The 23,010-nt window shown below is 42.9% G+C and overlaps 1 protein-coding gene across 1 annotated transcript in view; it reads left to right on the top strand.

Moving 5' to 3' along the window:
• Nucleotides 1-9,114, top strand: part of BTBD16 (BTB domain containing 16) — a 55,125-nt gene extending 46,011 nt beyond the window's left edge. The window contains exon 17 of the mRNA XM_073354782.1: nucleotides 8,647-9,114. Coding sequence (XP_073210883.1) covers nucleotides 8,647-8,790 — 144 coding nt within the window. The 3' untranslated portion in view covers nucleotides 8,791-9,114. The remainder of the gene's footprint in view (nucleotides 1-8,646) is intronic.
• Nucleotides 9,115-23,010: the final 13,896 nt, after the last annotated feature.

Here is a 23,010-nt window from a genome sequence, read left to right as displayed (position 1 = left end):
GTGAAAAGCATCAGGCAGAGATAAGGCCTAATGGAAATTCTTAACTGGTTAACCCAGCAAAGTAAATCACTCAGGTAGTAGTAACAGTCTATGCAAATCAAATGTTTAAAATGGTGAGTGTATTTCTTTCCTTAATCTTACTTCAAATGCAGGTTAAACCAAAGCCATTCAGAAAAGGAAATTGGCCAAATGATGTTGTGTTACACATGAGCAACCAGGTTGTGGATGTAACTGAAATCAGAATTTATGCTAATTCTTTGTGTTTATATAATGCCTCTGATCTGAGGATCTCACCATGCCTTATAAACATTAATTAATCCACAGCCCCCTTGTGAAGTAGGTTACTACCTCATTTTACAGATTGAGGCATGGCCAGTTTAAGTGATTTGCTTGAGGTCACAGATGGGGTTAGCGACAGAGGCGAATGAAACCCTCATGTTCAGACTCCTAGTCCTGTGAACTAACCACTAGACAAAGTGGACAAATACATGTATAGTGATATTAGTACAGATTATACTCCACTAACAAAATACCATGTTCCTGTGAAAACATGGGAATAGGTTGTTCCATGGTTAGATTCTAGAGCTCCCTTTAGCAAAAAGTCATTTAAAAAAACATTTAAGGTTCATCATCAGGCTTCTATGTCATGACTTTTCGCGTCTTATTCAGAAAACAAAAGTGCCTGTTCACTCTTCCTTCAAAACCCAGATTCCAGGTACAGATAATATATCCTTTGCCCCCTCCCAGGCAAGTACAGTGACCAGATTTACCCCTTACTCTTTTAAAGGGAAACTGCCTCTTCAGTAAAAATTCAAAAAAACAGTTTTGCAATTTTTCTGCTGAACCAAGCACTAAACATGAGTCATTTGTAGTTAACTAATTATGGTGTTAGATAAATACTCCAATGTTAATTTTGGTTTGGTTTTGGGTGTAGGTCTTGAAAGCACGGATACCATCAATTCCAATTTATGTGACATATGCTCTTCTTTTTCCATCATCTTGACTTGCGAAAAGAAATAAGCACTAGAGTTTTCTCTCGGCTGAAAACTGATTTCATCACTTGATATTATCAGCAGAGGCGAATCGTGTATTTTAAGGGTACAGTGTGCTTAGCCAACTAACCACATTTGTCATAGTATGAAAATAAACTGCAACCTTTCCTTGTGTCATGCTCATTTCAGGATTAAATTCAATCAACTGCCTGTTTCTGTTACCCATAAATTATAACTGCAAATTGGCAATTTCTATTTGATTCGACATGGACTCAAATTACAAAATCTGGCTCTAGATTTCAAACTGAAAGTTTGGGGGTGTTCAGACCTGGGTTTCCCATGGTGTATTTTGAGCTTCCCATTACTGAATAATACTTTCCAAGTTGGCTGCAACTATATGAAAAAGCTGTTGCTTCTGCAAACCATGAATGAGACTAACGTAGGTCACTAGTACCAATTAATCTCTACAATTTCCACATACCACTTCTGTGCTCTACATCACCCCTAATCCTTAGTCAGATCCCTGGGTGCAACAGTGTTGGTGCTTGCATTCTAGTGCAGAGTTTTCATTAGCTTTTGTGAGCTGGAAATAGCTCTTCAGTGCCATCCAATCATTTTACCAACTCCATTCATAATGGACAAAATACAATATACTGGCTGAAAACCTGGCTTTGTTGAAGTCAATGGGAATTTTGTCACTGACTTCAATAGCACCAGGATTTCACCCACCCACCCACACACACTCTGGCACTCTTATGCCATGTAAAAGGGCTGGCTGGAGCAGTGGAAAGCCCTGTATCCAGATAAGACAGGATTCCACCACCACAGGTATTGTGGAAGACAGCTGGAAGGCTGCATTCCAAGAATTTCATTGTAAGCCTCTGTACAGGACTGGGTTGGAGCTGGGGTGCGGCAGCACCCAGCACTGTGGGCAGCAGAGCAGCCTAGAGCAGCTGCCAGAATTCAGAAAGGCCCTCAGAGCAATCTAAGATATGTCCTGAGCCTTTCCAGCCCCCAGAACAGCCCGGGAGCAGGAGTCCACAAAGATGGCTTAAAGCTTACCCCACCCCTTCCTCTGGGCAGTGCGTCCTGTGCTGCACCTCTTAGAGGTGCAGCCCAGAATCTGAACCTTGGTATTTAGTCAGCTAAAATCAAATGTAATGGATCTCATCTAATCTTATTAAATCCACAAACTGAGTCTAAACTACATGTTTAGGATGTTTAGGAAACTAGGATGTTTCCAGCATTATGCGCTACAATGAGAGTTTTGCTTCTCTCCCACAACAGTCTGCTTTAACATACCTCTTGATGAGAATATATATTCAAGATACTTTATGTAGCAGTAGTGACTTGGTTTTCAGGTTATTTACGTACAGTAAAACAACAGATGCTGTGGTCTCTAGGACAAGGCATGTGACTTGAAGACAGTAGGCCAATTCTGCTCTCATGAACATCAGTGTAGTCACTCCATGTTCAACCTACTCACTCTCAGGTATTAGTCCTGGCTGTGTCACTGACTCACTCAACCATTGTTTACACCACAAACTTTTTCCTGACCTTTCCTACTGTGGTAACCAGTGGTTCAGCTCCACCAATGGTAAAAGCAATGGGAGCATTAGTGTAGACAAGGTACTAAGATCTGCTGGTGTTTTAAGCACTGTGCCACGTAGAACTGAGAAAGGTAAGGTGACAAGGCACTTAAAACACGGATGGCTATTCTACACTAGCACTCCCATCTCTGAACCCCACCGGTGGAACAGAACCACTAGCAGAAACAGGTTACAGTATTGTACACATTCATAGACAAAATACAGGCAAAAAATGTAACATACCTAACCCACAGAAGTAGTGTCAGTGTCAGAACTGGGATTCCAAACTATGGATGAGATCCTCATTCCTGCTTCAGCCTCTTTACTCTAGCTAAAAGGCTCAGAGCATGGAAAGGGCTCTAAAAGCCTCACTTCCAGCTGGGAGGTGATTCCCCTGGAACAGAAGCTATGACAGTTGTAAGGCTGTGGAAAATCCAGACAGCATTGCTACCCCTAGGGCTCCCTTCATTTATATAGGGCACCAGAGCTAAATTACACTGTGGGCTTCTACAGCCCTTTCAGAAGCCCAAGATCAGGAAGGTGGTAAGGGTGGCTTAAAGCCACCTTATCCTTCTCCCCATTAAATGTGAGATCTGTATTGTGCATCTCAGAGGGGCAGCACAGAACTTCACCCCAAGAGTTCCTTGTGCCCCATCCTGTGATCAGACAACTACCCCATATCTGTATGAAAAATAAGAGAATGCTAACAATTATGAAATCATGCCATGGGAGAATAATGTTGCTTATTTGTCAGAAAATACATCTCTGAGGAGTTTTGTTTGATTCTCACACACACTGTCCCCATTATAATCCGTCGCTTTATAAAATGTGACCCAATGGCATCTGCAAAGTTCTTGGCATCTCGAAACAGCTATGAATAGATCACTATATATTTCTGATTAAGCCACTTCATTTGTAATTCCAGTCAGACTTGCAATCCTGTAAATACATTTACTCTCATGATTTTTACTACATAAAATGCAATTTTCTTGCAGTTATGGGGGCAGGAAAACATTCTTTTTAAGACTGTCTGCACAATTCTACAGCATGAGGTTTATTTTATGTTGGCTAATACAAAAAACAGGAAGTTCCATGTGTATTTTGTCCCTACACAAAATTAAAATATATATATATATATATATATATATATATTTCAGCTATCTTATATTTTTGCAGTCCCTTCTGTAAAAGTATACCCAGTTACCAGATGGCTAAGTCTTTCACTCTAAACTTTTTCCAAGAATTCTACAATAAATCCTTGTTTAGTTATCAAATAGTGAAATATAAACATTGGCTCATTTTAATGAATCATCTTGTTACTGAAGTGGTTTCTTCCATTGTGATCCAATATTTTATCCATTATAGTTTCTTTATGTTCCCCTTTATCCTAAAGAATTGCCTAATGAGCTAAAATAAAAATCAAGAAGCATTTGTATTTGGAAAATAGGGTCTGCAGCAGGGATGCAGAGAGCTGGGAGACAATTGGGCACACACGCTGATCTTTTTCCACATACTCGTAAACAAAAATCTTCATTAAAAGAGAGTTAAGGTTGAATGTGCACATCAGTGGAGTCCAGCCAACACCCTTGACAATATTGTAATTTCTTTACAAAAAATCCACACTTAATTTTAAAAAAAAATTACAAGGCCAGAGCCTCTGCCCTCCAAATTCACTTTGTGCTACTGAAGTAGCAAAAATTAACTAATTAACTATTAGGTCACCAAGGATTCAGCCCACCCCATGTTGCAGGAGACAGGCCTGGGGAGTTGTTAGGAGACAGATAGAGTGGAGCCACCAATTCCCAGATAGTGGACCAGCTCCTAGGGGATCTATTCTAGCTGCTCTGAGTTAGTTAAGCCACCAGTTTTGCCCTGGTAGCCTGTGACTGGGAGAGATACAAAGGTGGTTTCCTTATCTCTCCACCACTGCATCCTGATCAGCTGATGATTTGTCCATAATTTTTGGAAATGGATGCATCTTTCATCACTAACTATAAGCCCAGATGACTTACACCACCCATCCATCTTAACTTTGTCCCTTAAAATTTGCAACTCCCAAACAACAATTTACATTAGCTGTGATATTTAAAAAGAAAAGTAAAGCTAAGGGTGTTTCAGCAAATGTAACTATGCTAAGTTTATGGCAAGGGTCAGCATGTGATTGTGGGAAATTGCAGGAAATGTGATGTAGTTACTGAGAGAATGCAGACAGATGTCAGAGATATTTTTGTATTTGTAAACAAACAGTTGAACACCCAACTCAGGTCTTTGCAAAGTCTAGTGGAAAAATATCCGTCAGCCAAGTGAAGGAAAACAAACTTGAATCACACAGCAGAAATACATGCTGTTTTCTTGATCCTTTCCTAGACCTTCGGGGGGAAGCGTTTGAGTGTCTGGGAGACAGGGATGGCATACTTTGTTCTTTAATCATTTCAAGAAAAAAAAATCTGCCATATATATATTTGCAAAGGTACAATTTCAACATCATCATGTTCTTCCAAAATGATACCTAATTCTTTTCTTTTTTTTTCTCTTCTGTTTTTGGATACTCACCCGCACACCCCCACCACTAATCTCTCTTCTTTTTACGTCTTTCCCACATCCGTCTGCTCAGCTACTCCCATCTCTTCCTCCATCTGCTTTGCCCTTGCCTGCTCAATTTCTTTATTCCCTTCAGCCACCCTTGACCTCCCTAACGCTCAAAAAGTCTTCTGTGTATTTATGACGTTCATGACCATTGTCACTATTTCAGTATCTTTCCTGTTGTTCCTTCCCTATTGACCTAAGTAATTCACTGGACACAGTAATGCCTTCTTAACCTAGGGTCTGATTCTGCCACCATTAGGGTATGTCTACACTGCAATTAAAAACCTGTGGTTGACCCATGTCAGCTGATGCAAGCCAAGGGGCTTGGGCTAAGGGGCTGTTTCGCTGTGGTGTAGATGTTTGGGCTTGGGCTTGAGCCCGGCCTCTAAGACCCTGTGAGGTGGGAGAGTCCCCAAGGTTGGGCTGCAGCCCAAGCTTGAATGTCTATACTGTAGTTAAACAGTTCCTCAGCCCAAGCCCCATGACCAATGCTTAATCTGTGCCAGGACTTGCCGGGGTGAGCCCTGGCACCTGGAGGCTTGGCAGTTTATAGCCCTGGCATCTCTGGGCTTGCTACATCAGTTATAAATGTACAAAAATTGCCTGAGCCCTGGCACCTCTTTCATTACAAATTAAGCACTGCCTGTGACCTCAAGTTAGCTTCAGATTTTTAATTGCAGAATAGACATACTCTTAGTCATGCTGAAATTTCAGTTACTTGTAGTTTGGAGGCTTTTGATGGCAGGAACCTTTCTCTTTATCTCATGGCATTGAAGAAATAATTATTAATGATTAATAACAAGACTTTGTAGTTCTGCAGTGTTGCCTTTCAATGCCTTCTTTGTTTCATTTTAGGTCATGACTCATCTTAGAGGTGGGTGAGGTAATATCTTTTACTGGACGAACTTCTGTCAGTGAAAGAGACAAGCTTTCAAGCTTACACAGAGCACTTCTTCAGGTCTGGGAAAAGTACTCAGAGTGTCAGAGCTAAGTACAAGGTGGAACAAATTGTTTAGAATAAGTAGCTAACACATATTGTAAGAAACCATTCAAGATGAGGTGGCCAGTTAACAGCTAAGAGTACAAGAATGGGCGTAGTGGGTCAAACGAGTGGTTCATCTAGCCCAGTATCTTGTCTTCTGACAGTGGCCAATATCAGATGCTTCAGAGGGAATGAACAGAACAGGGCAATTATCATGTGATCCTTCTCCTGTCATCCAGTCTCAGCATCTGGCAGTCAAAGGACTAAAAAGGGTGGTCGGTGAGATACAGATTATTGTAATATGCCATAAACCCAGTGTCTTTATTATGTCCATGATTTTTAGTAAAAATATGAATTTAAACTCCCATGCTCATCTTTTGAAGCTGTTGTGAGGTTTCCTTTGTGGACGAGGACAGAGAGGTCACATATGGAGTGATTGCTTTGTGAAAAGTGTTTGACCAGGGGTGAGATGGTGTTTTTGTCTTTTATCATTTTTCTGTGTGAGTTCATTCAAGTGTAATGATTGTCTGGTTTCACTCACATAATTGTGACTGGGACATTTAGTGCACTGGAGGAGGTACACCACATGTTGTGTTAGGCATGTGTGGGACCCTTGGGCCTGGTCTACACTACGAGTTTATGTCGGATTTAGCAGTGTTAAATCCGAATTAACCCTGCACCCATCCACACAACGAAGCCATTTTTTCGACATAAAGGGCTCTTAAAACTGATTTCTGTATTCCTCCCCAACGAGGAGATTAGAGCTGAAATTGACATCGCTGTTTCGAATTAGGGTTAGTGTGGACGCAATTCGAAGGTATTGGCCTCTGGGAGCTATCCCATAGTGTACCATTGTGACCGCTCAGGACAGCACTCTGAACCTGGATGCACTGGCCAGGTGTACAGGAAAAGCCCTGGGAACTTTTGAATCTCATTTCCTGTTTGGCCAGGCGAGGTCATCAGCACAGGTGACCATGCAGAGCTCATCAGCACAGGTAAACATGCAGTCCCAGAATCGAAAAAGAGCTACAGCATGGACCGAATGGGAGGTACTGGATCTGATCACTGTATGGGGAGAGGAATCCATGCTATCAGAACTACGTTCCAAAAGACAAAATGCCAAAACATTTCAAAAAATCTGAGGCCATGAGGGACAGAGGCTACATCAGGGATGCAACACAGTGCCGCGTGAAACTTAAGGAGCTCACACAAGCGAATCAGAAAACCAAAGAATCAAACGGACGCTCCAGGACAGAGCCCCAGACATACCGCTTCTACACTGAGCTGCATGCAATTCTAGGGGGGGCCGCCACCACTACCCAACCCCTGTCCGTGGACTCCGATGATGGGGTACTCTCCGCCATGCCTGAGGATTTTGCAGATGGGGAAGATGAGGAGGAGGAGGACGAGCTTGGGGAAAGCACACAGTAAACCGTTCTCCCCGACAGCCAGGGTCTTTTTATCACCCTGACTGAAATACCCTCCCAACCCAACGAAGCTGGAGAAGGGACCTCTGGTGAGAGTACCTTTTAAAATATAATACATGTTATAAAAGCAAGCGTTTTTTAATAATTAAGTAGCCCTGAGGACTTGGGATGCATTCGTGGCCAGTACTGCTACTGGAAAAGTCTGTTAACATGTCTGGGGATGGACGGAAATCCTCTAGGGACATCTCCATGAAGCTCTCCTGGAGGTACTCTAAAAGCCTTTGCAGAAGGTTTCTGGGGAGAGCAGCCTTATTCCGTCCTCCATGGTAGGACACTTTACCATGCCATGCTAGTAACAAGTAATCTGGTATCATTGCATGACAAAGCCTGGCAGTGTATGGTCCCAGTGTTTGCTGGCATTCAAGCAACATCTGTTCTTTATCTCTCTGTGTTATCCTCAGGAGAGTGATATTGTTCATGGTAACCTGGTTGAAATAGGGGAATTTAATTAAGGGGACATTAAGAGGTGCCCATTCTTACTGGGTTGTTTGCCTGTGGCTGAAAAGAAATCCTCCCCACAGTTAGTCACACGGTGGGGGCGGGGGCATTGGCGCTGAGCTGTTCACGTATGGCTAGCAGGGATCTTCCCTGATACCGGCCAGACAGTGAGGGGAGGGGTAAAGCGATCATCCCAGAGAATTGGATGAGGGGAGGGGGTTAGTTTGGTTTCTGCTGCTGCACGTTAACAGGAAAACCGCAGCACTAAATGGCCAACTCAATGGGCTTTGCTTGGTATGGGAAAGGAGGGTGCTGCTGTTATGAAGGTTGCAGAAGCCGAAAGACTATGACTTACCATAGCTGTCTGCAAGCCGAATTCTGTTGCCCGGCACTGCGTGTGTTATCTCTAACACCAAAGCCACAGGCACTCAATATAAGATGCAAAATGCGACCTTGTACCAAAATCACATGTGCTATGTAATGTGAATAGTGTTGTTCACCGTGAAAGAGTATAGCCATTGTTCTGTAAAATGTATCTTTTTAAATACTTCACTCCCTTTTTTTTCCTCCAGCAGCTGCAAATGTTTCAAGCCTCCCTCCTCCATCCCAAAGGCTATCTCAGATACGGCGGCGAAAAAAACGCACACGCGATGAAATGTTCTCTGAGCTCATGCAGTCATTTGGCACTGACAGAGCTGTGTGGAGGGACACAATAGCAGAGTACAGGACAGTGGCTGATGAACGTTAGGAGAGGTGGCGGCAGGAAGATCAGAGGAGGCATGAGGCAATGCTGGGGCTACTGCGGGATCAAACGGTTCATGAACAGCAGCAGGATCACAGACTGCTGCTGCAGCCCCTACTTAACCACCCTCCCTCATCCCCAAGTTCCGTAGCCTCCTCACCCAGACACCCAAGAACACAGGGAGGCTCCAGGCACACAACCACTCCACCCCAGTGGACAGCCCAAGCAACAGAAGGCTGTCATTCAACAAGTTTTAAAGTGGCCTTTTCCTTCCCTCATACCCTCCTCCCACACCCCACCGGACTACCTTGTGAGTTATCTCTCTATTTTTATAATCAGTTAATAAAGAATACATGTTTTTTCGATGATAGTGACTTTATTTCCTTTGCAAGCAAGCTGTGGTCGAAGGGGGGAGGGCGGGTGGCTTACAGGGAATTTAGAGGCAAATCAAGGGGGCAGGTTTTCATCAAGGAGAAACAAACAGAAGTGTCACACAGTACCCTGGCCAGTCATGAAACTGGTTTTCAAAGCTTCTCTGATGCACAGCGCTTCCTGCTGTGCTCTTCTAACCGCCCTGGTGTCTGACTGTGCATATTCAGTGACCAGGCGATTTGCATCAACCTCCCACCCCGCCATAAACGTCTCCCCATTACTCTCATAGAGATTGTGGAGCACACAGCAAGCAGCAATAACAATGGGAATATTGGTTTCGCTGAGGTCTGAGCGAATCAGTAAACTGCGCCAGCGACCCTTTAAACATCCAAATGCACACTCTACCACGATTCTGCACTTGCTCAGCCTATAGTTGAACAGCTCCTTACTACTGTCCAGGGTGCCTATGTACGGCTTCATGAACCAGGGCATTAAGGGGTATGCTGGGTCCCCAAGGATAACGATTGGCATTTCAACATCCCCAACAGTTATTTTCTGGTCTGGGAAATAAATCCCTTCCTGCAGCCATTTAAACAGACCAGAGTTCCTGAAGACACAAGCGTCATGAACCTTTCCTGGCCATACAACGTGGATGTTGGTGAAATGTACCTTGTGATCCACCAGTGCTTGCAGCACCATTGAAAAGTACCCCTTGTGGTTTATGTACTGGCTTCCCTGGTGGTCCGGTCCCAAGATAGGGATATGCGTTCTGTCCATAGCCCCACCACAGTTAGGGAATCCCATTGCAGCAAAGCCATCTAGTATGACCTGCACATTTCCCAGAGTCACTACCTTTGATAGCAGCAGCTCAATGATTGCGTTGGCTACTTGCATCACAGCAACCCCCACAGTAGATTTGCCCACTCCAAATTGATTACCGGCTGACCGGTAGCTGTCTGACGTTGCAAGCTTCCACAGGGCTATTGCCACTCGCTTGTGAACTGTGAGGGCTGCTCTCATCTTGGTATTCTTGCGCTTCAGCGAAGGGGAAAGCAAGTCACAAAGTTCCATGAAAGTGCCCTTATGCATGCGAAAGTTTCAGAGCCACTGGGAATCATCCCAGACCCACAACACTATGCGGTCCCACCACCCTGTGCTTGTTTCCCATGCCCAGAATCGGTGTTCCACGGCATGAGCCTGCCCCATTAACCCCATGATCTCCAAATTGCGGGGGACTGCAGTTTCAGAGAAAAGTATGCTCATGTCCTCATCACCCTGCTTCCCTCGCCTCCTCGTCTGGTTTTTCAGGTGCTGGTTCTACATAAACTGCATGATAATGTGTGAGGTGTTTACAATGGTCATAACGGCTGCGGTGAGCTGACCGGGCTCCATGCTTGCTGTGCTATGGCGTCTGCTCCTGCTCGGGCAATCCAGGGAAAAGGGCGCGAAATGATTGTTTGCTGTTGCTCTGATGGAGGGAGGGGCGACCGACAACATGGCTTACAGGGTTGGCTGACAGGGAATTAAAATCAACAAAGGGGGTGGCTTTGCGAGAAACAGAATGGCCTCCTCAAGGATAGAACTCAAAACCTCAAGGATAGAACTCAAAACCGGGTTTAGCAGGCCGTTGATTTCATGGAGGGAGGGAGAAAGGGAGGAGAAAATGAATACAAAACAAATCTGGTCTATTTCTTGTTTTGATCCACTTCATCTATCTTTATACATCTTGCTGGCAGAAGACTGTGCAGTTCGACTGCTAGCCATCGTCATTTCCTGGGTGCTCGGCAGAAGGCAGTGCCGTATGACTGCTGGCCATCATCGTCTCCTGGCTGCTCATTAAAAGACGGTGCAGTAGGACTGCCGGCAGGACTGAATCGCCATGAGACGAAACTTAAAAGGATAATGACTTGGCTGAGTCACTCCCATGTTTGCCCAGGCGCCCCTGACCTCATCGAGGTGGGTTAAAAGAGTACCCCGGACTACATTGACGACGGCTACCGGTTTTACTGCACTGTCTGCTGCCAAAAGGCAATAAGCTGCTGCTGTGTAGCAATGCAGTACCGTGTCTGCCAGCACCCAGGAGACATACAGTGATGGTTAGCTGCCTTTGCTCAGCCCCTGCCTGAGGGCCTGAGCCACTGACTCTTTGCTGCCCCGCCCTGATCCAGGGCTTGGGCCTGCCAATTATATAACTGTTTGCTCAGCCCCTTAGCCTAAGGGCCTGAGCCATTGACTCACTATGGCCCCCAAACCATGGGCCGGGCGTGAATAACTGTTTGTGTTTGCCTCTATTGCTGCCACTGCGAGAGACTCCTGCTGCCTGGCTAATTCCCCACCAGCAACTGGAAGGAAGTAGCGTGGCGGTGTGGTTCCCTGCTGTACCGGAGGGGAACGAACCCCAGCCAAACCCCTCTACATCACGATTAATCGCGCAATTAAAAAAATTAATTGCGATTAATTGCACTGTTAAACAATAATAGAATACCATTTATTTAAATATTTTGGATGTGTTCTACATTTTCAAATATATTGATTTAAATTACAAAACAGAATACAAAGTATACAGTGCTCACTTTATATTTATTTTTGATTACAAGTATTTGCACTGTAAAAAAAACAAAAAAATTGTCTTTTTCAGTTTACATAATACAAGTACTGAAATGCAATCTCTTTATCATGAAAATTGAACTTACAAATGTAGAATTACTGTATGTACAAAAAAATAACTGCATTCAAAAATAAAACAATGTAAAACTTTAGAGCCTACAAGTCCACTCAATCATATTTCTTGTTCAGCCAATCATTCAGACAAACAAGTTTATTTACATTTGCAGGAGATAATGCTATGCCCGCTTCTTGTTCAAAATGTCTCCTGAAAGTGAGAACAGGCGGTCTCATGGCACTGTTGTAGCCGGCGTCACAAGATATTTACATGACAGATGCGCTAAAGATTCATATGTCCCTTCACGCTTCAACCACCATTCCAGAGGACATGCATCCATGCTGATGATGGGAACTCCTTGATAACAGTCCAAAGAAGAGTGGACCGACGCATGTTCATTTTCATCATCTGAGTCAGATGCCACCAGCAGATGGTTGATTTTCCTTTATGGTGGTTCGGGTTCTGTAGTTTCCTCATTGGCATGTTGCTCTTTTAAGCCTTCTGAAAAAATGCGCCACACCTCATCCCTCTCAGATTTTGGAAGGCACTTCAGATTCTTAAACTTTGGGTCAAGTGCTGTCGCTGTCTTTAAAAATCTCACATTGGTACCTTCTTTACGTTTTGTCAAATCTGCAGTGAAAGTGTTCTTAAAATGAACAACAGTGTGCTGAGTCATCATCCGAGACTACTATAACATGAAATATATGGCAGAGTGCAGGTAAAATAGAGCCGGAGACATACAGTTCTCCCCCAGGAGTTCAGTCACAAATTTAATTAACACATTATTTTTTAACGAGCGTCATCAGCATGGAAGCGTGTCCTCTGGAATGGTGGCAAAAGCATGAAGTGGCATACGAATGTTTAGCATATCTGGCACGTAAATAGCTTGCAATGCTGGCTACAAAAATCCTATGTGAACGCCTGTTCTCACTTTCTGGTGACACTGTAAATAATAAGAGGGCAGCATTATCTCCTGTAAACAAACTTGTTCGTCTTAACGGGTATGTCTACACTGCAAAGTTGTCAACAAAACTTTTGTCTTTCATGGGTACTTAAAAAAGCCTCCCCGTGAAAGACAAAAGTTTTGCCGATGCAAGTGGCAGTGTGAATGTGGCTTTGTCGGCAGGTGCGCTCTCCTGCTTACAAAGCTAATGCCACTTGCAAGGCTGGAAGTATTTTGTCGGCAAAAGTGCCAAGAAAGTACCAACAAAGTGTTTACGCATGCTGACTTTTAGCGACAAGGCTGTGTCGACACAGCCTTGTTGCTAAAAGCTGCCTGGTGTAGACAAGCCCAGTGATGGGCTGAACAAGAAGTAGGACTGAGTGGACTTGTAGGCTCTGAAGTTTTACATTGTTTTGGTTTTGAGTGCAGTTATGTAACAAAAAAAATCTACATTTGTAAGTTGCACTTTCACGACAAAGAGATTGCACAACAGTACTTATATGAGGTGAATTGAAAAATACTATTTCTTTAGTTTATCATTTTTACACTGCAGGTATTTGTAATAAAAATAATATACACTTTGATTTCAGTTACAACACAGAACACAATATAAATGAAAATGTAGAAAAGTATCCACAATATTTAATAAATTTCAATTGGTATTGTTTAACAGTGCGATTGAAACTGTGATTAATTTTTTTGAATTAATCGCATGAGTTAACTGCAATTAATCAACAGCCCATATTATATAATATTATCCAGGAAATGCATATTTTCAAATATTACATACAATAATTCATGGGCAAATGTATAACCACATGTGCATCTGGATTTACTGCCATTGCTTGATAAGTTTAATATATTTATGCACAGAGTCTAACCAACCTTCTGCATGGCTTATCTGATTTGCTATGCTCAGTAGAAGTAATTTGCATTATAATATTGCACTGTAACATACTGTAATTGTACATTGCACTGTAACTGCACCAGAATTGCATTACATAGCATGGTAACTGCACTATAATTGTGGCACCTTAGAGACTAACCAATTTATTTGAGCATAAGCTCACTCATGAAAGCTTATGCTCAAATAAATTGGTTAGTCTCTAAGGTGCCACAAGTACTCCTTTTCTTTTTGCGAATACAGACTAACACGGCTGTTACTCTGAAACCTGCACTATAATTGTAACAGCAGTTTTTCATGGAGTCTCCAGCATGCCATGGTACCAAACTTCTATGACACAGTCCCTGGTATGAAACCAGGCGTACCATGGCTGAAGCAAGCACTGTAGGTGCTTCAGTTGCCAAAGGTCTTTGGACTCGAGTATCTGGCACACTCCTCCCACTGCCTCCGATACCATGCTCTTATCAAAGTGCCAGAAACCCTGCCTCTGTGATTAAAGCCACTCACTCCTCATCAGCTGCCTCCAAATGCCACAGAATCTCTTATGAGGCCTTCCAATTATTTGCTTATTTGCAGAATATTATTCAGCCGCTCTGCCTCTGCATGCTGCATTGAGGATGTAGTCCTCTGTAAACAAGGGAGACAAAGCTGGAACTCCAATGGGGTGGGAAGTCTGATTGTGTCTGAGTTTGTAGTTGTTTTATTTAATAAACACTTCCTGTTTAAGATGGCATTTAATTCCATATACTATGACAGACTCAATCTTGCAGTTCCTATGCTAGCAAAACTCTTTTGAGTCAAATGACTATAGGACCAGTCCTTTATTTAGTAGTCTGGGATGATTCTTAAATCTCATGCTGCTTCTCTGAAGCCAGAATAGTGAATTTATTAGCATAACTGTAACAGGGTGGCATGCACCTTTAAGGGCCAGAGGCCTTGTACCAGTCAGTCTTGTTCCATTAGCCCCATCCTGATACACCTATGCAGGGTTGATCATTGAAGGAAGGAAGTCCAGCAGTAGGGTGCTGGCTTGAGAGGAGACCAGAAGGCAGACAGATGCCCGTGAAAGACTCCATCTAGTAAGGTGTGTGAGTGGCTACTCAGAAGAGAGCAGGAGTGACCTAAAGGATCCCACAATGGGTTAAGGGGAAAGACTGAACTAAACTTGGGAAGGGCTGAAAAACTGTGTCCAACTTGGAAACCGGAAGACAGACAGACCCTCAGGGAAGTGCCCAACTTGAGGCAGCGGTGGAAGACTCATTTGTGTTTGTTTCCAACTTTATGTTAATAAACGAGACCCCCAAGAAGGGCTATTGTTGTTGGACTTGTGAAAGCCTTTTGTGGGTTATTGAGGAGTCCAAAAGGGAAAACTGAGACAGGAAGCCGCAGAGCTGCCCCAGCCCACATTCCCAGTCAGAAACCTGGCCCAAGCCACTACACAATACGATTAAACTTTGCTGCAGAGTGTGATGAGCCTGCCAAATGATGAGTGAAAGCATGAGTCATTTCTATTTTCCGTCACCCACTATAAAAATAGGATTGATAGATTCACTCATTTCTTCATTATCCCTGTCTGAACTGCACTCAATCACATTTATAAAAAAAAAGGTAAGATATCTTTTGTAGACCAGTCAGCAACCACAGAATCACACTGGGAGTCTGTAAAGATTCTTAGCATAGTAAAACTGTACAGTCAATTCTATTGTGATTTTTGTGACTGTTGTGACCCAGGTACCAGGGGAACAAGAGATTGATACAAAGCCCAGTGAAGGCAATGGAAAAGCTCTGTTAACTTCAATTGGTATTCTATCATAGAATCATAGACTTTAAGGTCAGAAGGGATCATTATGATCGTCTAGTCTGACCTCCTGCATAACGCAGGCCACAGAATCTCACCCACCCACTCCTGTAACAAACCCCTAACCTATGACTGAGCTATTGAAGTCCTCAAATCATGGTTTAAAGACTTCAAAGTACAGAGAATCCTCTAGCAAGTGACCCTACCCCAAGCTGCAGAGGAAGGTGAAAAACTCCCAGGGCCTCTGCCAATTTGCCCTGGAGGAAAATTCCTTCCCGACCCCAAATATGGTGATCAGCTAAACCCTGAGCATGTGGGCAAGACTCACTAGCCAGACACCGAGGAAAGAATTCTCTGTATTAACTCAGACCCCAACCCATCTGACATCCCATCACAGGCTATTGGGCATATTTACCACTAATAGTCGAAGATCAATTAATTGCCAAAATTAGGCTATCCCATCATATCCCTTCCATAAACTTATTAAGCGTAGTCTTGAAACCAGATACGTCTTTTGCCCCCACTGTTTCCCTATCAGGCGCCAAGAAAGTCAGATTTCTGCCTTACAAAACTCTGGTACATTTTGATATTATACAACAAAGGCCTGCGATGAAAAACGTATATGTGACATTAATTCATTGGTGTAAGTAACTTTCTAAGATGCTTCCTTATCCATATTTGCCTAAAAGTTCAGTTAGAATGTAATGATAAGCAGGGAAGGCTACATCTGCAAAGTTACCTCATTATCCCCCTTCAAGTCTCTTCTTAAAAAGCTCCTTTTGCTGTGATGCCTACAAAAACCAACAATGGTTAGCAGCTGGCGTGATCAGATCACTGTGTATCATGTCTTATTCTTTTTTTGTGTTCCCCCGTGTGTTGTTTGCTTGCGTTCCCCTGTGTATCTACCTGTAGCCATCTGTTGTCTCTTGTCTTATGCCTAAATTGTAAGGTCTTTGGGTTAGAAACTAACTTTTTGTTCTGTGTTTGTACAGTAACTAGCACTGTGGTCTATAACTGTGGCTCCTAGGCACTATCACAACACAAATAATGAATAAGAAGCTGACAACAACTAGATCTTAGCTTTGTTTTAGAGAATAAGCCCCTCATGAGAGGCATTGATGTTCTCAGATGAAAGGCATTAAATATAAAGTATTATAATCTACAGCTGTAAATGTCATAGCCTCTGAAGAGCAGGGTTTCTCAGCCACTGAAATGTTACTATATCTTTTTATAACTATGTTTCATATAGATTTGATAACTGGTAATTACTCCAAAGAGGTGTGTGTACCTTCCTGTACTGATAAACCACAAACCATAGGCAACATCTGCATCTTGTATACATTGATTTAGTGCCATTAAAACCAATAGAGCAGCCTTGATTTACACCAGCTTGAGACCTGGCCCCGCATTTTTTGTATGGTCAGTGAGGAATGTAATGTAATGAGCTTCTGAAAGTGCAGGTATAGCCTGGAAAGTGATTTTAAAAATAACAGTGTGATTACAGATTGATTATTCCCTTAATTCCAGATCAAACCTGTTCTATTTAGGAAAAATGCCATATTTTGAGTTTTTCCTGTCCTGCTTGTAAACTCAACCCGGGCTTTAAACATTAAGCTGAGTCTTTTCTGGTTCATGCCTCACCACTCAGAAGCAAAAACAGATTCTGCATTCAGAATTTAAATATCAGGAATGACACACAAGCCACAGTAGACTCCAGCTCTCTCTCCCAGGATTTTGTTGGCTCTGTAATGATAGAAGTAATAAATAATAAAAAAAAAGCCAGAAAAGCGTCACTAAATCAAGTGAACCAAGCTGCAATAGCTTTGACTATGCTATGGCTGTATCTATAAGGAACTACATGTGAAATTCTCCCACTATTGCTGCAGCACCAGGAACATTAGGGTAAACTGGTCACCAGCATTTTTTTTACCACTGCATCCTATCACCTGGTAAAAGAGTGGTGTTGCCCCTGGAGCACCAATTCATGGCTGGGCCTCGTGTAGCAGTTCTTGTCCCAGCTAGCACCCCCTGCTGACATCCACTTCGGGCCTCTGGTTGTTCACCCTCCCTTCATTTAGCCCTCCAGCCCAGTCACAGTTTAATCCCACCCTTTTCAGGGTAATAGGGAGTCCAACAGAAAACAATCTAATTTAACAATCCAATTCTCAGGACTCACCAATTTTAAACCAGAAAAACTACCTGTTTCCCAAATGAAACAAAAATGCTGATTTCCCCCCTCCCCTGCAAAGCCCTTGATTACACTGGTGAAGGAAACCAAAGTAGTACTTCACTTGCAAACTTTATTTTAATGTGCCACTTCTTAAGCAGTGCTAATACAAGCCCATATAGGAAAGCTCAAGGGTCTGCCCAACTCCCATTGATGTCAGTGGAAAGACTCCCACTCAAGCCCTAATTAGTATGATGTTCCTTCAGATTTGTGCACAATGACAAGGCTAATCCTTCACTAGCATCTCAGCCCCCCTTGCCATGTTAGATGCTGACACTTGTATGAAATGCCAGGTCACACTACTGTCCATGTCCACATACATCAAGTCACCCCTTCTTGTTAAAGACCTCCTCTCCCACTCAAAAAGAGGATGGCCATAATTTGGATTATTTCTTACATAACGAGATTTTTTACCCCTAATTTGGGAAGAACTGATACAGTTGAACTGATACAGTTTCTCTTCATTTTTACTAAAACCATCTGCAAATATCAGCATTTAATCTAGCAGTCACCAGGATAGAAAATGTGACATATAAGCTTTCTCCTGCTCGGAATATAGATTGTTTAAAATTATAGCACGGGAGCATACAGTGGTGCCTTATATGCAGCTTCCTTCTCTCTGCTCTGTTATTTATATTTATAGGTATAGGCTTACATGCACAGTGCGTGTTAGCCAAAGCTATTGTGGAATGGCTTGACATGCAGCTTTCTATATACAGTACAAATCAGAGTGAAAGGACCAAAGGTAAGATTCTCATCCCTGCTGCAGCCTCTTTACTCTGCATAATAGGGCCAGAGAGATGCAAAAGAGTCTTAAAAGCCCCAGTTCTGGCTGGGAAGTTTGGATAATAGGCTACTTCCAGAAGACCCTCTACCAAGCTCGAGCATAGGTAGTGGGCTGCGGGCAGTAGAGTGTGTTGGGAATGGGGCCATAACAGAGCTTTGTAAATTAGGTTGGGGACCTCTCCAGCCCTCAGAGCAGCCCAAAATCAGAGAGCACGCACGTGGCTAAAAGCTGCCTTACCTGTCCTCCTTCTGGGCTCTGAGTTCTGTATTGTGCCTCTTAGAGGTGCCACATGGAATCTCACCCCAGGATTTTAAGTTGTCTTGCTCAATCATGATCTCCCCCCTGGCTCCCTGGTGAAAAAACACATCATAGAATCATAGAATCATAGAATATCAGGGTTGGAAGGGACCCCAGAAGGTCATCTAGTCCAACCCCCTGCTCGAAGCAGGACCAATTCCCAGTTAAATCATCCCAGCCAGGGCTTTGTCAAGCCTGACCTTAAAAACCTCTAAGGAAGGAGATTCTACCACCTCCCTAGGTAACGCATTCCAGTGTTTCACCACCCTCTTAGTGAAAAAGTTTTTCCTAATATCCAATCTAAACCTCCCCCACTGCAACTTGATCCACATGTCCGGACTGAATCTTAGCAATAAGACTATTCAAGCATTAAGTGTTGACTTTCACTTAGGCATTTTACTGCTGAATGTAATAACAATAAAAGATAAAACAACACTGTAAGTTGAGCACTAAGTGGCTGCAACAATGATAAGAAAACTACCTGAAAGCTCTCTGGGCAACTTGCACGTATTTCAGATCAGAACAACTCCAAGTCTCAGAGTCAGTTTCATTGCAGTATATATCAGATACTGTATATTTCATGATAATAAACATTATTTTTCTAGTAGAAAATCTCCATTCTGTAGTAGTCACTATTAATTATTCTTTGCAATAGTATAGCACTTTTTCATCTGTAAATCTCAACGCCGTTCACAAAGGTAGGTAGGTATCATTAATCCATTTTATAGCTGGTGAAAGTGAGGCACAGATAGGTGATGTGGCCTGCCCAAGGCCACACAAGGTGTCTGTGGCAGAGCCAGGAATTTAATCCACATGTCCGGACTGAATCTTAGCAATAAGACTATTCAAGCATTAAGTGTTGACTTTCACTTAGGCATTTTACTGCTGAATGTAATAACAATAAAAGATAAAACAACACTGTAAGTTGAGCACTAAGTGGCTGCAACAATGATAAAGAAAACTACCTGAAAGCTCTCTGGGCAACTTGCACGTATTTCAGAACAGAAAATACGCCCCTCATTCAAGCAGAGACTAAACCTTCATCTTTCAAATGTTGGAAGTAGAAGGCAGTAACCCTTGACCAAGAAAAGATTTTCAAACTTTGTATCAAAAATAGTCGTTAAAGAGAATTTGCCCAGCTGTTAGCCAGGATGACTCTTGGCTAGAACAGAAAAGAGGGTAGCTTGTTTGTTCTTTTAAAAGAATAAATATTGTATCAAGCAAACCACAGGAAGAAAGCTAGGAATGTAGTCTGGTAGTTACTGGAGAAGGACTCAGATATTTTTCAGTTTAAATTATGTGCACATAGGAATGAGGAAAATATCTTTCAGAGAAATATTTATGAGGAAAAATAAAGCATGTAAAGGGCTCTTTTTGACTATAAGCAAAAGAAAAGATTCAAATAAGACTAGACACTCAAATGGCCTCTAGGGAAAAGATTGTAAGTAGGAAAGAGGAAAGGAAAGGAGCCTTGACTGAAGGTATCATCTAGTGAGAAAATGACTACATACTGGTTGGTCTCAAATGCAAGCTTACATGCATACACAATTTTACTAGAAATTGCTACTGTTATTCATTTTTCCTATTAAACTAAGAATACAGCATTAGTCACAAGAAACAGACACTAAAAATACTTTGCCATAACATTGTACTGACAGTGTCTAAAAATGTGAATGCATGAGGATTTTTTTTCTGAGTGAGGATTTTTTTTTTCTAATTAGCTTCATAATGTAACCTTAGTTGCAAATGTTGAGCACCTCCTCTCAAACCACATACATCTGCAGCGCACAGACTAGAACACTGGTCCTATTACTTAAAAAACACACCCCTTCTTTTGAGCCTACGGAAGAGTGCTGTTAACTATCAGTTTTAGAATGACCCTTACGCTTTTTGTAAGAGCATAAGCAAAAGCAAATATACACTTATTATAGCTCGGACTCCTACCTACTCCCATTTGAAATCCATGACCAAAAATTTCTACTGGAACCAATGGGAACAGGACTGAATACAAAACTAAACACAATAAAAACAATTAGTAACTTGGTAACAATTTCTTTTCTATAAATACTGCTGCCGGATGCATTTGCAAGGAGACATAATTATATGGAAAGTGTGAAGGGGTCATAACAAGCCATTTTTGAAGTAGGTTTCAATATATCTGAATTGAAGTTTTCAACAAATTGTTGAAAATCGATGGGGGATTTTTAAGGCAAACAAGCTTTTGTTTGTGAAAACAGTTCCGAAAAATTGTAACAGTAAGCAAAACAATCTAGGAGAAGTTCATACTTGGTCTGATCCTGATTCCACAAGCTGACTGCATGCATTGAAGGCTTTCTGGGCATAGAGGCTTTGATTTAGCACAGTATATAATTTAAGCACTTAGGTAGTCCCATTGACTTCAGTGGAAATATTCTTGTGCTTAAAGTAATGCACATATTTAAATTCTTTGTTGAATAGGGCCAAAGGCTTTGCAGGATTGGACCCAGAATCAAAGGATTTCAGTGAATGCACTCTGTTGTACACTTAGTAATTCATTGCCCTGACTCCTTCCCTGTTTTCCACTGTAATATAATGGCTAGTTTTAACAATAATGTTTTGTCTGCTGCAAAATAATGTCTTAATATCAGTGAAGGGATTTTTGGTCATAGTTCTTTATTTCTATGTATATGCAAAGTTGTTCAGCTTCCGCTATGGGATAAAGTTACCTATCCAATCATGAACATGGTGTTAGAAAGGTATTTGGGGATTAGTTTCTACATTTCTACTTCATTCCCCAGATACTGGAGGTGCATTAAAGTGTACTTGAGAAGGAGTTTCCCAGTGATGTTAATGTTGGATCTCTTTGTCTATAGGAGATTTTTCATAACTTTTACAATATCAGTTTTAAACTTAATTTAGAGCAAATTGTATTAAAGTGAAATATATGGCGGAAGCAGCAAATTAGTTGATATAGCTCAGGGGTGTAAAAATCCACACCCCTGAGTGACGCAGTTAGACTGACCTAACCCGCATTGTAAACGGTGCTGTGTTGACAGGAGGGCTTCCGCTGTCGACATAGCTACCGCCTCTCGCAGAGATGGAGTATCTATGCCAATGGGCGAAGCCCTCCTGCCAGCGTAGGTCGTGTCTTCACTGAAGCACTGTCGTGGCACAACTACGCTGGTGCAGCTGCAGCACTGCAGCATTTTAAGTGTAGACCTGCCCTATGTGTAGACATACCCTAAGTTACTACAACCTCCTCAGGCCACCCTATTTGTGGTAGTGCTGCTCGAGGGCACTGCATGCAGGAACCTTGTCCCTCCTACTACCTTCCCACGGTGACACCCACCCTCTGACATTTTGGAGATCGCCCAGACCAGTAAGGGGTTCTCTCACTGCCTGCCTTGTAACCTTGGAGTGCCATGATGCTGTGTTGCTATGGCTCAAGTCCGTTATACCAGGAGCCTGCCCACGAGCTCAAGACCTCACCCTGGCTTCCACCATGCCGAGTTACCACTTGCAGGGTGACGCCAACAGACCTTCCAGTCCCATGTCTCCCTAAATCCGTCCCTTCTGAGTTCTTAACTACCGGACACTCAGACTTTTTCCCTCTGGTTCATCACCCTCAAAGGTGTGAAACCAGCCCCCCAGATACCAGCTTACTTTGGCCTCCACACAGTTGGCACAATAGAGACCTGCTTTGGGTAAACAAGAGGTTTATTTACAAAAAAATCCCACAAAATCAAAGATGAAATAGTAAGGGAGAGCAAACGTGTACAAGTTACACAGAAAATAAGCATAAAGATGCACACTCAGGCTTTACACCCTTTTCTAATACAAGTTACCTATTGCCTTTGCACAGTTTCCCAGAGGGATCCAGAATTTTGCAGACAGCTTCCCGCCTCTAGAGGCTGTCCCTCAGTTTCTGGACATAGGCACCGACTCCGTGGGTGCTCTGGGGCTGGAGCACCTACAGGGAAAAATTAGTGGGTGCTCTTCACGCACCGGCAGCCAAGTTCCCTGTCTCACGCCCCTACCCTCGTCTCTGCCTCCTCCGAGCGTGCTGTGTCTCGGCTCCTCCCTCGCTCCCAGCGCTTGCCACCACCAAATAGCTGTAGCAAGCTCTAGGAAGGAAGGGGGAGGAGCAGGAACGTGGCGTGCTCAGGAGGGGAGGGGGGAAGAGGCAGAGCCGGGGTGGGGATTTGGGGAGGGAGTCGAATAGGGG

This window comes from Lepidochelys kempii, chromosome 7, assembly GCF_965140265.1.
Source record: "Lepidochelys kempii isolate rLepKem1 chromosome 7, rLepKem1.hap2, whole genome shotgun sequence".
NCBI classification, from domain to species: Eukaryota; Metazoa; Chordata; order Testudines; family Cheloniidae; genus Lepidochelys; species Lepidochelys kempii.
This window is presented reverse-complemented; position numbering and strand designations above follow the sequence as displayed.